The sequence below is a fragment of the Polyodon spathula genome, chromosome 1, assembly GCF_017654505.1.
Source record: "Polyodon spathula isolate WHYD16114869_AA chromosome 1, ASM1765450v1, whole genome shotgun sequence".
In the NCBI taxonomy this organism is placed as follows: Eukaryota; Metazoa; Chordata; class Actinopteri; order Acipenseriformes; family Polyodontidae; genus Polyodon; species Polyodon spathula.
Genome location: NC_054534.1, coordinates 81,951,619 through 81,969,779, shown reverse-complemented (window position 1 = coordinate 81,969,779; position 18,161 = coordinate 81,951,619). Strand labels below are relative to the sequence as shown.

Genomic DNA, 18,161 nt, shown 5'->3' with positions numbered 1-18,161 from the left:
GGGAAGATTTCAGTTGAACAAAATTGAGGAAATACAAAGCTATTTTTACTTGTAGCAAATTAACATTTTTTTTTTTTTGTTAAATAACAGTAATCTAGTTAAAATAGAAACAATAATTATGATGGGACAGTTTTCCTTACATAAAAATGCAAGGCATCTAAATAAAACTGAATGTACAGCGAATTGGTAAACTTTTTAATACCAGCATTTGAGCTGTTGTCATAACCATTCTCCTTTTTACCTGTTGGAGATTGGGATGCATTTCTTGTTTGTTGAAAATATTTGCTTTTTTTTTTTTTCCCTAAGATTATTGGCAGCTCTTGAGTTTAGGTGTCAGTAGCAGATTTCATTCCCTATCTTACCTACATGGCGTATATATTGTTCTCCGGTATTATTGGCAATATGCTTTTGTACTCCGACACTAGTAGCCTCCCTGGTGACTTTTGTCACAGAAGAAAGAGAATCATCAATATCACAGTTAAACTAGACTTTCAAAGCTGATAGCATCTCATTTGGGGGCTCAGATTTTATGAATTTTCTTTGATTCTGCACAAGTTTTTAAACATCAAACAATAAATTGGCCAGGGTGCAGTAAAATATTTAGATCTATTGACTGTGGTTCAAAAATGTAGAAGGCAAAACTCTGGTGGTTTGATGTTGATAAATTCTGAGCACTTTAATTCACATGAGTGTTTCCTTTTATCTGGGGTTTCTGGAGGGAAAAAAGAGGACCTAAAGAATTTTCCCTGACTTGTAGCAACTTCTAATTATACCTTTGCATCACTTAAAGGCTTTTAGGTAAGAAATGTGTGTTTGGGGTAATTTCACATTGGTGAAAGAACAGTTCTTTGAATACACATGAAATGAACTCCCCAAAGATTGTGTAAGTCATCAAGTACCTATTGCATTATAGGTTGTTGTTCTGTATTTGTTGGCCATAGATGTTGACCTAACATCCTTACATCAACTTGGAAAGTCCCAAAGACAAAAGCATAAAATTAAAGGGGAAAATGCATATAAAAATGTAATCAATATTATTTGGTAATAAAGTTAAGGCACAGTAAGGTGTTTTGACATGTTTTTTTTTTAATATTCAGTTGTTAACATTATTTAATGAAGCTGTTGATTTTTACTTTATAATTGTTACCTGGTATAATAAAACCTTACTGCTTGACATGAAATAATGCACCCCACCCTCAGTATGAACTTGTGTTAGAATGGTGTTTGTAACATACAGTTGCTGTATCTTGGTTCTCAAAATTGACAATTGCAGAACATGCACTTTATTTGAACAAATGTTTGGCTTCCTAGGAATTTATATGAGGTTGAAGTGTATTACGTAACCCCTTCTAATTAGGGAATTTTAAATTGTTACTGTTATAGTACAGCATTCATTCTACAGAATTTGCAACTGTATTTAATATATATCTTTTGAGACGTCCAATTAATTAACATTAATCCTAAACAAAAGCCCAAACTATCCACAATTAAAATAATCTGATTGTGAATACTAAAAGTATAGCAGTATACCAAATAAATAAATATGATCTAATGTAGACTTCTTTGTTCCACAGCTTGACTTGTATACCCATCTAACGCAAAGGATATAGACATTTTAATTCAGATTACTCTGTGACTTAGTGTTCACATTTTGTACAGAATAGTTTTAACATTGAAATGCGTCCAAACTGAATTTTCGGGCAAAATATTGAATGAACATAGCTCAAGAGTCACCATATTTTGTAGAATGTTACACATTAAGTTAAACTTGAATATTAGGCTGCTTGTTTGTTTTACTCACAATTTCACATCTTGACTATAAATGTGATGTTTTGCTTACATTTTTATTTTGGCATAGGGTTTTGTCCATTAGGTGGCACTGCAGTACTTAAATGCTTTTGAGCATCTCTGTGTCTTTTTAAAATCTTAAGCAGAGATTCTAATGCTTTTAAATTCCTTTGCCCATGTGGATGGTGTCAAGGTATTATTAGTAAATTAAAATTATTTTAGCATTGAAATATAAAGTATTCAAAGGTACCTGAAAACTAAATGTGTTTATGTATTTTGCCACAATATTCAAAATCTTTCTCCAGGGCAGTTGATCCTAGCAATTTTTTGTTTCATTTAGTTTATATGTGTATGATTTTATAGAGCTTTAATTTATTCAATATATCTGACTGTTGTTTTTTAATTCCAGTTTAGTCACTACAAAAAATTAGTACTGATCCTGTAACGGGGTTTTAGGTGGATTGACAGAGTTTGTGGTGCGGGTCTTTCATTTAGAGTATAAGCACTGTTTTTATTTTATTTTGTAGTTCTTTTGTCTGTAACATACCAGTTTGTTTTCCTTTGTTTAAAAATAGGTTTTATTATATAGTTTTTTACAGACATCTTTTTTCCACATGCAAACAACTACTCCAGTATACAATGCAGATCTGACACCATCTTCTCCCCCAAACCAGTATTAGAATGCACACTGAAATCAATAAAAAAAATAAAAATAGCTGCTGTCTTTAGTCCAGAAAGAGTTACATCCCCATTCGCCCCATTCGCCCAAATACTGAACAGTTTATTTGCTTGTTTTGTTTTTAAAAAAGCTCAGGGTGAACTTTTTTGTTAACTGTTCTCAAGTTTTCCATTTGACTGAACTGTGTCATACGGGGAGAGGGACTTTTTCTTTCTGTTAATTTCAGTCAGAGGAAGCCACTTTCCCCTCTTTAACATTCTCTGCCGCTGCTCAGAATTAGAGATTTATTTGCAGCAAAAAACAAAAAAAATCAATTAGTCCTAAATTTATTCATGGATTTCAGGCATAGCGATCAATACAAGTCCACTCAGCAGGCTCAGGGGGACCCAGTTCATCCCAGTTAATGTGTTTGAAGGGGAATTACCATTGATGCTGTTTTCTCTTCTTTAGGTCAGCCAACGGCTCTCACTGTCATGGACTGCAGCCGCCAAGAATGACTTCACCCTGCAGGTGCCAAAGTACCTGGAGACCTTTGGAGCAGAAGGGCTGAAGGGTGGGCCGGAAGTTGTAGCTTGTCAGGTTGGCACGCATACATAAACCTTTTTAATCACATTTTTATCTGAATATAATTCCTTAAGGGTGAAAAGACATTACAGCAGTGGTTCCCAACCCTTTTCAATGTAGGGACCACCTTGGTAGCTGGATTCTTCCCACAGACCACGTGCCACATTTTTTCACACCAGCATTTTGAAACTTTTGTATGTGTTAATGTATAAGTAAATGTAGTAAATAAAGTATTTATATAACATACCTAACTTATTGAGATTCCTGGGCTTGAATCTTGGCTACCAGGTCAGCAAGGACTAGTTGTCATTTTGCGCATTGTGAAGGTTGCTGATGGCAAAGATCCTTTTTCTTTTGTTTACATTTTTCTCATTCTGAATGCTTTGTAGATAAGTGGTGTCTCAATTCTGCAGGTTTAAGAGTTTTGTTTGACTAAACCGCCTGACAAATAATGCACTGGGGCTTGGGTTGTTCTCGGATCCAGTAAATGTAAATACCATTAATCAATTTCTAATGCAACTTATTATTTGCCAACTTCGCTCGATGTACATATGAAAAAAATGGAATACAAAGATGAGGTGGGTGGGAAGCAATTTGAAAAAAATGTAAATGACTAGCGAGTGTAAAGGATGTTACTTACCACTTCTGGTGGGCTGTAAATTAAACGGGATTGGTGGTATGTTTTGGCCTGCCTTTTTTAGCATGACATCCAGACATTTAGATTTTTTTTTTTATTATATATAAAGTAATGCTAAATAAATAAAAAAGAGGTCTGTAATTTTGACAAGACAAATGTGCGTTCGTAATGGTTAAGTTATTTAGTTAGTGTTTGTTTCACATTATAAAGCTGTTTCAGTTAACTCTTTCAGGACCCAGCATTTTTACAGTAGCATATTGGAAGTGGTGCTCTTTTTTCAGAACACTGGGGAACATTTTAAAGTACTTCAGAAACCATGCAAACTTTTTGCTTTTTTTCCCCCACATTTTTTTATATATATATATATATATATATATATATATATATATATATATATATATATATATATATATATATATATATATATTTTAAGTTAAGTATTTTTTATTTTGTATTCTGCTTAGAGATACATGTGTAAAACATGTTATTCTATTTTAATTACAATACTTCCTGAAAGATTTGTTGAAAAATATTGATGTTTGGGCAAATTACAAGACATTGTTTCACCTGAGTGATTGTTATTGCAATGACATAAACATAATAATGGACACTACTCTCTATTTTTTTTTTTTTTTCAAAAATAAATATTTAGAAGTAAAATAAGTTATTCATTCCATTAGGTTTGTAACAATAATAATCAAATTATTTATCGATTGGGACCCCACAACAACAAATCGATAATTTTAATGAAATCGAATATTCCATGAAATTAAAAACATGTCTGTATGTATTAACTTCAAGAACGTAATTAGTGTTGTTGCTTCTAAAAGTTACTGAGAATATGTGTCTGTGAACAAATATTACAGGATGATTATTAAGAGATCAAGAGTAACCTGCTTTGTTAATGTATTTTATACATATTATTAAGTTTGAAATCAGTCCCAGCTGTAGCCGTCTGTCTTGAGCGAAACGTTTAATATTGAACAGTACTACGTTGGTACGTGCCAGTGCCGCTGTTTCAGAATACATTTTTTTTTTATTATCTTTTCGTTTTGCAGAAATGCACTGTCTGCAACCATTGGTAGTTGAAAATCTTAATTAGTTATTTTTTTATTGCGCTCCTTTCAGCCGATTTCTGTACCTTCAGCTAATTCATGGTTTAGAAATAGGACCATAAGTTTCGGCAACTCGGGAGACACCGGTGGAAAGGGAACGCAGCTGCCTTGTAACACTTGTAAGTGTATGGGTGATGTATTTGGAAAATGCCGAAAAGGTGTATTGCTGCCAGATGTGGAAACACCACCAAATCTAGTATGTTCTTTGTTTTTTTGTTTTTGTTTTGTTTTTTTAAGCTACAGGAACCCTACAATAGAACATACTATGTAGTACAACTCTGTGATGTCTTAAACCTACATGACATGAAAATCCAAAATCTCCCTCCATTGGGATTGATGGGGAAGGGGGAAGGGGGAAGGGGGGTTATAGGTTCCAAATGGCTCATTCCCAAACAAACTCTTACAAAACATACATTTTTGTATGCCATTGTTTTATTACAGACTTGGGTACTAATGTCAAATTAAACTACAAATGTTGGCGTTTTTGGACAGGACACCTGGCCCCATCAATAATGCTGCCCTAAACAGACCTAAACTCTACCTACATAAACTTTCTCATTGATTTATGATCAAGTAAAGTCTGGTCAGGTTTGGCAGTCTGGATTATTTGAATATCCATAAAAACATAAAGCCTAAGAGTGCTTTGATGAGTCATTAAGTGGGTACCATCCATCCTTGGGGTTTTCATCAGCAAATCCACAATCCTGGTAACTCAAGAGTAGTACTGGCTCCCTAGCACTGATTTGACAGTTCGATGGGTAACAGCCAACTTACCTGAACCTTGGACATTTATATTAGATATCCGGAAACTGTGAAGTGGTACACTATTGGTTTAAAAGAAAGCTAATTATGTATTTTTAAACTTCGTCTATACTGGAAATTCTGCATAACTGGATTTTCCTTTCACTGGTCCCTGTGATGTACTATTCAGTATTTGTATCAACCAGATAAAAAATTGGGAGTGTGAAAAAAAAAAAAGAAGACCTTGAAAACGCTCGAGGGTTAAAAATTTAAATAAACTTGAATTTGAGATCCACTTAAAATGTTTTACATATGGACCGTGAAATGTCGTGCACACAGTGCAGATGTGCTGATAAGGTGTTCAGATATTCATGTGTGCTGAGTTTTGTTTTGTGCATTCCATTATGAATTGTGTGTGACTGAACACATTATACAGTTCAAGATGAGTGTAGGCCTGTGGTTTAGTTTATTGGCAGTGCCTTATGAAGCCGTCTTTTGCAATGTCTGCTGGTCTTGACATGAAGCCTACCAGTCTACTCTTTCCTTCCTGCTTGTTATTGCTGTGCCTTAACCATTTTAGCTGTAACATTGTTCAGTAGATCAAATCAAAGTGTCATTCTTTTTTTAAATTACACTTTTTAAATCAAATTGGAGTTGTAATGTCTAATATTGTATCATCTTTTGACCTCACTTTTCTCCTAGTAGGAAACTAAATAAGATATGATTAGTTCCTTGTGTCCCTTTAGCAGGGCCAATAGAAAACGGTGCAGTTAATTCATTTGTGGAATCCGCGAAAACCAACACCCTCTGCAAAAACTATCAACCATCCGCAATTTTCACATTTTTTTAAAATCATGTAATATTAAACAATATAAATATGTCCCTACCGTGTTAAGTGATAATGACCTGTAAGGATATGTATTCTGTGCTACAGATGTGCTGGCTAGTGGACACCTCATGTTGACGTGACAGACACAATCCACTGTAATCTGTTGTTTTAGCATCCTCAAAGATCCAACTACATTACTCTTTACAGCTTGTTCATATAGTGCTAGAGTACATCGCAATACCAAAATGTATTGCAAATACGGCTTATTGACTTGGTTGTGTCGAGGATATGAGTTCCCCTGTGGTGCATATGGTGAATATTTTGTTAACATAAAATCACAGCAGTGTGTCTTGTATTTATAATTCCCATCCAAAAAGTAATTTGATCACATTAAAGATCAAAACAGTGCAGCCATATTTCTACATCTATTCCACATGCCCGTGGCATGCAGTAAATTAAGAGAGATCAAAGGTTTACAGTAACCCCGAAAGCAGATTCAAGTGCAATAGTAACAACCTTTTAGTCCTTTTTACTGCTCTCCAACACTGAACACTTCCCACAAATGCATTTGTCGTTGAAAATCTGTGACATAGTAGCACCCTCGTTGTCAAACTTCATATGGAAGGAGCTAGTAGTGTTAATGTGTTGCCTAGTAGTGTTAATATCTTGAACATGTTAAAGCTTCAAACGACTTGGAAATCATGTCTCAGCTGAGGTGAGGTTTCCAATTGATCCCTTCTCAGCAAGAGTCACTTAAATATGTTGTAAGTGGAGTTTCTTTTGACTACATTCACAGACTTTTTAAAGGGGATTACAAGGACAAATATAAGGAAAAGAAATATGGAGACATGTTTCTCTACCAGTGAACATGGTGCTTTTTGTTATAATTGCTTTAAGTGGAAGTATACTAAAATAAAAAAGGTGTTTAAATTGAAAAAAGGTTTATAAAACACATCTTACCAGATAACACTTCTAGTTAAGTTCACCAGATTTTAGTTATCCTAGTAAAATCTAAAACCTAAAAATCAAAACTACCCAAAACAATGATTTAGAAGTAAAAATAAAGTCTAAATAAAAATATACAAATCCTTTTTTTTTCCTTTGGAAATAAATCAATTTCACTTGCAGATAAACAGAATATACAAAAAAAAAAGTTCGTCTCTAACATTGTGGCGATAGATACAAAATAACTATTCTATTCTTTTAAATTATACAATAAAATTATGCAGATTGTAGATGTTATTACATGTGCTATAATTCAATACATTACTGTTTTAAAATGAGAAAAGATATATATATATATGTGTGTGTGTGTGTGTGTGTGTGTGTATATATATATATATATATATATATATATATATATATACACACACACACACACACACAGTACCAGTCAAAAGTTTGAGTATACTTGCTGGAAACTAGTTTTTTTTCATAATTGACAATGATTACGTTTTGTACGATTCTGTAAATACTTGAAAATGAAAACACATGTTACAATATACAAAACAAAACATAAGGCGTATCAAAGCAATGTTCAAGAAAATTGAAAATTGTCTCAATCTTAGAATCCTCAAAATAGCCACCCTTTGCCTTAATAACAGCCTCACAAACATGAGGCATTTGGTTAACAAGTTTCAGCAGGAAATCACCCGACATGTCTTCCCAGCTCTTCTGCAGCAATTCCCAGAGATGTAGGGCACTTGTGGGTAGCTTTGCTTTGACTCTTCTGTCCAGTTCATCCCACACAAGTTATATGGGATTGAAGACTGGAGACTGGGCAGGTATACAAATATTTCGATAACTCTTTTGTGACAATTCAGTGAACTAATTTCTAACTGAGAGCCAGAACTGATCAACAGGCATAACTTTGAAATTATCTCTCAAAACAGAATAACCAGCAACGTCAATCAAATTCTCTTTTAGATTTACAGAAATCTTGACCTTTGCTAGAGAAATCTTATGAAAACGGATTTCAAACCCAGGCAAAATCCTGTTCTCCGAAGTATCTGCCATCAGCCTATCGCTGCTTTTCACACTGGAGACCCATGATGCAGCCACCTCAGAGCTACAGCGTCAGAGGACAACGCAACTCTGGCAAGCCCGCAGACACCTGGCCAGTCTACAGGGGTTGCTGGTGCGCAGTGAGCCCCCCCCCCCCCCCCCCCCCGTGTTATCTCAGTGTTATCTCTGTGGTGCAGGGGCTATCTATATTGTTCAGATCCACACCCTTTTTTCAGCTCCTGTCAGTCTCACTCGGCCATTGAAAGGTTTTCTCGTTTTTCCCGGGTAAAAAACGACTAGAGACCTGTGCTTGACGTCTTTTTGATTGGAAAGGGAAAATTGTAATGTCGGACCTGGTAATAAGTGTAATAAAAACAATGTTTACTACAGGCAGTTTTTTAAACGGGGTTTCTTATTTTTTATAATGTTTTGTGTTTAAATACCAGAAAATAATTTTTTGTTGTTGTTTTAAATGGGAGGAAAATGGTCATGTCACTCATCTGAGCATTTAAATGAATATAGTTACAAGACTGCAGTCATCGTCTTTCAGTTTTAAAAATACACACTCGCTTTCAAAATGATTCAAGATTATGCAGGCATTTGTAATGCTTTTTATGGTTAGTCAGGATGGGATCAATTTAATTCTATTGACCGAAAGATGTCTTTTAAAGTAGTTTCATTGACAGCACAATGTAATCCTTTAAAAATAACATGAAATATGTGTTAAGTAAATTTGTATGATAAGAAGTAATTTACAATAAGTGAATGCTAAATTTGACCGGGATCACTTAGAAAAATTGTAGTTTCAGGAAATTCCTCTTATCTGAGTTTGTTTTAACGTGAATTGACTGTGTTTCGTATAATCAGTGTTTTAACTTTAGAAAAAAAAGCATTGCTATATTTAGCGCTCCATTACGTAAATCACAGTAATACTAGTTTCTCTACATGTAACCTATGTTACTGTCTATACACTAACAAAATGGTTTTAATTTTTATGGGTAACATTTTTTCTCAAATACATTTTTTACCAATACATGTTTTACTGCAGCATATGGTATGTTCATTGGCATTTCTAACATGCGAGAGGAACTATGAAACTGAGTTCATTTTTCAATTAAAGCAATCTTTAAAGTGTGTAAAGACCTGGGCTGGAAAGGGTTATCATGAACTCGAGAGTTTATTATGGCCTAGTGATTTGCTGATTTGATTTAATTTGCTGTCAGTTAAGGCTCTCGTAATGTCAGTTTTCTTGCATAATGCCTGGAAATAAAGACTGATGAAGTTCACCCAATTGATGCTGCTGACAAAAACTGGCCCTGATTTGCCCTGTTCTGCATGGCAATTTAAGTGACAGCAGTTAGAGCAAACTCAGACGTGAATATGCAAGCAACCGATAATGTGAAAGAAAGATAGAAAATGTATGGAATAGAAAAAATAAGTAATTCTGCCCTTTTTAAGGTCATATAACTTCCTGGTATTAGCATATATCCATATTTTTGTGAAATGTTAAGTCTAACTATTTCTTTGTCAACGAAAGCAAAATGTAGGTACTAAATTGAAAGCAAAGGTTGTATTTTTTTTGTTCTGTTAATAAACTAGACATATTTGTATATTTTATACATTTTAAATCAACACATTTTCATTCTTGTAGTGCAGTTTAATTAAATGAGTGTAAGAAACAACATGAATCCACAAAAGCCTCATGAATTGACACACAATTACTATGTAGTTCATGTATAGTGTGAACAAGTTTTTTTGGTGATACCTACCCTTTAACAGGACCATCAAAGATATGTAAAAATGTATAGTTTTAGAGACCAAACAAATCTCTATTTCATGGAAAGATTTCCAAACATGTTGCTGTAGTGCTGCATGAAAATGTTATCAAATGTCTTGAGTAATCTGTTAAATAATTAAGAAAAGCATTCTGTTATTGTCTTTGAATAAAGAAATTGAACATGGCATTAAATGCTTATTATTAAACTGACTGACAAATTTTAATAATAGTTTTTTGGGTTAACTTATTATATTAATTGATTAATGCAAAAGTCAAAATGTAGCTGATAATTCCCCACACTTAAGAACATAAGAAAGTTTACCAACGAGAGGTGGCCATTCGGCCCATCTTGCTCATTTGGTTGTTAGTAGTTCATGTAACAAAGATAAGTGAAATGTCTCCTTTTGTTTTGAGACAGCCAGTTGGGAGGGGGGAATGAAAATCCACAAGTGTAATAGTTATGTACACATTGTACAGTTAAATCATACTTAAGCAGACTTGTAACTGTATTTGTCACAATTATCAGACAAAGAGGCTAATTCATTATTTTCAGTTTTGTGCAGATGTTTACCAAAATAACCAGGTTTTACTAATTTGGCATACTCAGGCAGCACATGGACGTGTCTGTCAGTATGTCACACTTTTTTGCATATATATGAGAACCGCTTGTTGCATTGTGATTTAAACATTTCTTTGCCATTCCTTATTCTATACTATTCTGTATATACTGTTGATCTATGTTATGGCCATTAACTTTTTCATCATAATTTTGAAACAACAGTAAAACAAGCATACTTGTTTCCAGTAGGGTGTCATAATGTTGTATTATATATTACAAAAAAAAACAATGTGGAGTGGTCTGTTTTAACGCTCTAAAAGGGAACTGTATTGAGCAGTCTAATCATGTTGTTATCAAAAGGCATAATTTACTGAAAGGTGCTGTTACATAAATTATAGTAAATTGTAGTTTTGTTGGATAAAGGCCATATTTAAAAATGACACAAACATACTTGTACCGTCTGGGGCTGTTTAGTTTCTATATACCAGATGCTTATTGTGCTGTTTCAAATTAATCTTTCCTGAGCAGTTCTGTAAACATTTGACAAAAATAATGAACTAAATATCTAGTTAATTCATTACATTAAAACAAATATAAAGGTTCTTGGGTTTAACAACTCACAGAACTATTTAATGTAGATAAAAGAACTAGAAGGCTCTTTGTGCACATAGGTTTTTACAGTGTTTTGGGGACGCTTTATTATAACAATATGCGATGGAGGCCAGGGTTTGAATCTGGCTCACGTCTCTCATGAAACTAGTTTTGTGGTTTCAACGTGACGTTGGTCTATATCACAAAACCACATGTTCAGCAAAGTCTGCTTCATAGAGGCCCAGGACTAAAACGAAGGGGTGTTCATTTTGTCAGCCTAACCCAAATATGGGAACTATTATACCAATTGTTTAAAACATGTTTCGAAATTGTTTTGCAATCTTGTAATTGTGTTTACATTTTTGTGTCATTTTAGAATTTTATTACAAGCTTCATGGACCTGTACCAGCTGGCATGCTCAAAGATATCTACACTCCAAACTGAATTGTCTTCACACCAGCAGCACATTGCAGCCCTGAAAGCTGAACTGCAGACCGCATGTCTGCGTGACAACGAGGAGTTTCTTTCAGTAAGTCTCTGTTTTGTAATCTGTTTCATACTGACAGACAATTTAACACCACATTTCAATGGGAAAAAGTATAAGGAGAAATTAACAGTGGATTTGATCATTCATATTCTTTTGAATGCCACCCAAATATATATTTTTTTAAAGTAATAATATTTGCATATTTAATAAATCTGTGTTTTATTGATTAATTTATTTAGTGGATATATTTTTGCTAATTAAAATACTATTGTAACTATATTATTATATTACACATGCTTTTCTTCTGTATTAAATGGAGCGAGGTAACCAGTGGAGTACTACATTAATGACTTAGAGTCTGGTATAGTAAGCAAACACTGGTGCATCAGCAAAGGTCATTCAAAATTATCTAGACAGCATTCAGAACTGGGCAGACACATGGCAAATGACATATAATATAGAAAAATGTAAGGTACTGCATGCAGGCAATAGTAATGTCCAATGTAAATGCTTATGGGAAGATACTGAAATTGAAGGAGGAATCTATCAAAAAGATCCATCTAGACAATGTGAGGAAGCTATTAAAAAAAGAAAGGCCAACAAAGTGGCATTGACAGTGTTGATCCAGAGGACTTTTTCAACCTGAAAAAAGAAACAAAGACCAGGGGTCACAAATAAAGAGTAGATAAAGGGGCATTGATGAATGGCCTCCTCTCGTTTGTAACCTCTGTTATGTTCTTAATGCATCATATTTGATATCTTGCCTTGAATTGTATTTTATTTGTACAAAAATGAGAGAGAGCGAGAGAGCTGTAGTAGAAAACTACTGACCCTAGGGAAGACTATTGTTACAGATGGGGCTGTAATGGCTGAAGCATACGTAAATAAATATTGACATGTATTTTGATTAAATATACCTGATATAGCATAAGTAAATAAATAAATAACAAAATGTTTTTGAAGTTCATAGTTAATTTTTTTCTTTTCTTATAAATTTAGTCGTCGGCAATTATAATTTTTTATTATTTTCTCCCCATTTTAGTCGTGTCCAATTATTTTTAGGCTCAGCTCACTGCAACCACTCCTGCGCTGATGGGAGGGGCGAAGGCGAACACATGCAGTCCTCTGAAGCGTGTGCTGTCAGCCGCCTGCACGCTGCAGACTCACCATGCAGTCACCCAGAGCTACAGCGTCGGAGGACAACGTAGCTCTGGGCAGCTTACAGGCAAGCGGTGGGCAGAGAACACCCTGGTCGACCTAGCCCTCCCTCCCCCCGGGCGGTGCTGGGCCAATTGTGCTCCACCCCCTAGGAACTCCTGTTCACTCACAGAAGTGACATAGCCTGGATTCGAACTTGCGATCTCCAGGCTATAGGGTACATATATATATATAGTTAGTTAGGGTTGAGTTGGGTGCTCAATGTTAAACCCCTAACTGCACTTTAATAACTTTGGCGTGGTTTGTAGGATTTTTTTTTTTCTGAAATTAAGCTATGAAGGCAGTTTTGTTGTAATTCAAGATTTAAAAATGTAGGAGATCTGATCAAGTTAAGAAAACTGTGTAGAAGAAGTACATGCTACAATCGATGTGCATCCTGGGACCTGTATAGTGGGGTTGTAACTGTTTATTCTTAAGAACACATACATAGTTATCCTGAGGGCAGGTGAATCCTACATGGTTAGAAAACAAAGAACACAGTATGTATGCAGCTTGTTCCACAGACCCTGCTGGATGTGGGTGATGACAACAGCACATGTCCATTGAGACAGTCTGAGAAATATTGCTGAGCCCACTGTCTTGTTGATCAGTCTGGAAGATGACGAACAGTGAACAAATACTGTTTATTGCTAAAAGAAAAAAAAAGAAAAAAGGAGAATAAAAAAAATATATAGTGTTAATAAAATCACACATGTTCTAGTCACTAATTTGCATTGTACATTATTGTACCACCACCGCCAATCCTGACAGTGCAACCCACAGAGGATGATGCCATTTCCTATGGTGTTATTATGATTTCCATTACATGAGAGTAGGTGTTAAAACTTCATGCTGATATTGGACTCAGCTCTCGCCAAGATAAGCACCAACTAAGACATAGCTTCTTTTACTGTAAACTAATGTGATACATCTGCTGAAGTGTAATGCTGGCTCCAGGAATCACCCATTTTGCCTCTGTGGCACATCAGCACACACAACGTCTACAGTACTGGCTCCAGGGATCAACCACAGTGCGGCCTCCCTAGCGCATCAGTATGACAACCGTCTGGACTGAGCAGAGTAGGTAGGGCTCGACAGTGATTCTAGCGTCCCAACATCACCAGCCCAGCTTACTTACCTTCCATCAACGTTTTTTTTTATTTCTACTGTGCTTGAGATCCCCAACAAGAATATTGTTGTCTCAACCACAGCTAGTTGCTGCCCCTCTCTACTGCTTCAGATAAGTTCTTCTCTATGCTTTGCAAGTCTTGGCCACCGAATCCAACGAGAAACCGGTTTGTGGAGTATGCCGCAAATCCTTGACAACCGACTGCCACTGGGTAAACCTGGACTCTCCATCCTCACTGTTCGGTACGCTCAACTAGCTGCTGAAGCAGAAGTTGCTTCCTTTCGTACGCCTCATCCACAGCATCCTCCCATGGCACTGTTAACTCTTCCGGGTTAACAAGGCGTGCTGATCCAGACTACAAGACAAGATCAGGTCGAACATTAGTGTTGGCAATCACCGTTGTCCAACATCTGACAGCTTTCAGTTGTCTTAGACAAGTTTTGGTTTTAATACCTTTTCTTGGAGATTTCTTGTGAACGGAGGAATGTTGTTCTTTGTGTGTCATATACAGTAGATGCCACTTATTAGCAATCCTGATAATAACAACTTCCGGTTATTATCAACATTTTTGTGGGAACCAATCCCGTCCCATATACTTTAATGCTATTGGATTTCGGATAATAACAATGGCATGCCGCTTAAAGACAACTTTTTCAAAAGTTTTCATGTTACAGAATGAGCGGGATGCAAAATTGACACGCATTTTATCTTCCCTGTATACGTCATAATGTACTGAAATTACCCTTGTACAATTGCAGATAGCCTACAAAGTAGACGGGACGCTCTATAGATCTACATTTATATACTGTACGCGGATTGTTTATGTGTAGGACTAATGGCTACCAAAAGTGTAGACCTGTCTATAGCCAATAAAGTTAGGATTCTAGAGGCTCTACATGCACCTGGAGCTAAGCAAGTGCACGTTGCGGAAAAGTTTTGCATTTCAAAATCGGCTGTTTGCCGCATTCTATAGATGAGTGACAACATAATGAGGGAGTATGAAAACAGCACAAACCGAGGCCGTAAGCGCCAGCATGACGAAAAGGAGGCAGATGTTGGCGATGTTTTATGCCTCTGGTTCTGTCAGAAACTAGTGCAAGGTGCTCGTATCTCCGGACCCCTTCTGAAACAGAAAGCTCCTCAGCTAGCAAGGGAGCAGGGAAAGGAGTTCAGACCGTCAGATGGGTGGCTCAGTTGTTGGAAAACGTGACACAACTTGGTTCAACATAAAGAACACGGCGAGAAACAAAATGCTGACCTTCCAGCAGCTGCTGAGTGGATAACAAACACCTTACCTCGGATTTTACGTGAGTTCCAGCCATGTAACATCTTCAATGCTGACGAAACCGCTCTGTTCTACCAGGGTCTTCCAGACAGGGGACTTGGTTTAAGGGGGGAAGTGTTTACAGGCGTGAAAAAAGCAATGGACTGCATTACATAGATGTGTTGCGCAAACATGGATGGGACAGAGAATCACCCTCTTTTTGTGATTGGAAAAAGTAAAAGCCCTCGCTGTTTTCCAGAATATCACTGGCACCTTCCTGTGATCTACAGGAGTTCTGTAAATGCCTGGATGACAAGTTCACTGTTTATAGAGTGGCTGAAAAATTGGAACAAGGAGCTAATGCAACAAGACCATCACATTTGCCTTTTAATTGACAACTGCCCAGCTCATCCAAACAACATTGAACTGTCTCACATTGTGTTGCAGTTTCTTCCACCGAACACGACCTCTGTCATGCAACCAATGGACATGGGGGTCATTAAAAACTTAAAAGGACACTACTGCTCTCGTCTCAACACACGCATTATTGCCTGTCTGGATATTGACCCACAGCTGCGAGCAAAGGATGCTGTGAAAAAGATAACGTTTCTTGATGCACTTCACCTAGTTAGTCTTGAGCCGCTGTTCTCCCTGAGACCTGTTTCCAGCTGCTTCAGAAAGGAAGGATTTGTGTCTGCCACAGACAGCGAGGAGCACATTGATATTGATGCACTTGCCAATGTTGCCATTGAAACTGCTCGGAAAATTGAGAAGGATTTACAATTGGAGGCGGCGAATCGTAAAAAGCAGACAACATTGGACAGCTATTTTGAAAATTGTACTTGATTTATTAAATGTAAGTAAAGCAGTTTTTTTTTTGTAAAAACGATATTTTTACACGGGGGCGAGCAAAGGCTTTCCTCTGAGAGGGCTGCACTAATACCTGTCCACTGGGCACAACATATAGCATAATAAGTCCATAATGGCCCTTCTGCACAGGAAAGATAAAAAAAAAAAAAGTACAACCAGTACAGAATCATTTATTGGGATATTTAACATATATTGACTCTTCTCCCCCCTGTCACAAAGACGGCTGTAGTGGGTGACGTCAGACCAGGAACCAGGAAATAAACAACAGAGGTGGAGTTTGGTGAAGCTGAGCGAATGGTCTCACTCAGTATTTAATAATGAACAGACAGACAGAAAATAAAAGGTTGTAAGACAAACAAGACACAGGACATGGCACTTGTCGCCAAAACAAAAAAGACACACAAAACGGACTATACAGACAAAACACAGTGAGCTTCTATTTTAACTATTATTATTGTTACAATTACCTCAGTCTCCACTCACCGAACACACAACCCCGAGTGAATGAAAACATGCTGCTTTTATGCAGCTGTACCGAGACTCGATTGCTAATCAGTCATTCAGTTGGAGTCGCGGTACAACTGCACGTGAATTAATAAAGTGCAATTCCCCGTACTCGCATATTATTACATTTTACCTGCATGTGAAGTGTGCAGTCCTCATGCCTAAATACAAATATACATTTTAAACACTCGTGTTACACAGAACCGTTTATATCCTGTGTACCAATGACTATACACCAGCATTAACACACAACATACAACACAAAATACACACAGGGGCGGGCACTTTGACACACACCCCTACCCCCCTCATCCTCTTCCCACACATACACCACGCCATCCTATTTTTAAAGTATTATACTTGCTTATGTTTAACTGTTTATTGAACTGGAAAACAAACATGTACAAGGGTCAGAATCCATAACGGCAGTGCATCACACTGCCCTGCCCTTTACACTGCACTGATGACGACAATGGGATGTTTATATCAGAATTTATCATATTAAAATTATTCTGTCAATCAGCTCAGGTGCAAATGAAGCTGTTCCCCAAGGAGCTTGACAACAAGAATTGAATGCAGTTTCTAAAGTTTGAACTGAGCAACATGAGATTAACCACAGTAGGAAATACTTTCCTTATTGTCAAAGCTATTCTGTTTGCGACCTGGCTCTCACTGCTACGTAAGGGACATATTAAGATTGTCTTTGTTCTCTCACAACTCACCAACTCCTCCACCCCCTTCCATGTTCTTTGTTGTCTACCTCCCAAGGTGCCACATTTGTGGGGTCGGCGCTGTCCCTATATTGTTTGGTTTGTCCTTTTTTTTTGTAATTAAATCAAGCTGAGCATTTCTGTGAAGGTGGGAGGAAGGAGCAGGCTGTCTGCCAAACCTGCAGCAGTGACACACTGTTCCAGTCAGGTCACACAGACATTTTAACTAAAAAAGAAACAAGATCTCATCTGTGGAGGCCTATGGCAAGTACAGTCTAGAAAACCCACACGTAAATCTCAGTCAACACTGTTCAGATCTTGGAGACACCACACATTCATGCTCATGCAGATCCTAAGCCAGTGTTTCTCAACATTTTTGATGCCAGGGACAGGCCTGCTGTCTTCCTAAACTACTGCGTACCACTTTAAGGACCAGACCATGTTTTGTTTTTGTTGTTTTCTGTTTAGATGAGTGCGTATAACTTTTACAGAGTAATAATCAGAATTTGTACATTAGAAATATTTTGGTTTAAATAAATAAATAAACAGATGGATTCACTCACCAGACTCTTAATGAGATTTATCTGCCTGCCTTGTAGACAAATGTTTTTCAATACAGGGATGAATTTCGGACAAGAACACTCGGAACACTTTCCAATGCTCAGCTTGTTTCGGTATTTAGTTTTGGTTGCAGTCATTGCTGAAAATCCACTTTC

General features: G+C 36.6%; 1 protein-coding gene across 1 annotated transcript in view; it reads left to right on the top strand.

The window, feature by feature from the left end:
* Positions 1-18,161, top strand: part of LOC121325055 (coiled-coil domain-containing protein 171-like) — an 85,729-nt gene that overhangs the window by 50,097 nt on the left and 17,471 nt on the right. Inside the window, exons 11-12 of the mRNA XM_041267385.1 lie at positions 2,918-3,046; positions 11,661-11,813. Coding sequence (XP_041123319.1) covers positions 2,918-3,046; positions 11,661-11,813 — 282 coding nt within the window. The remainder of the gene's footprint in view (positions 1-2,917; positions 3,047-11,660; positions 11,814-18,161) is intronic.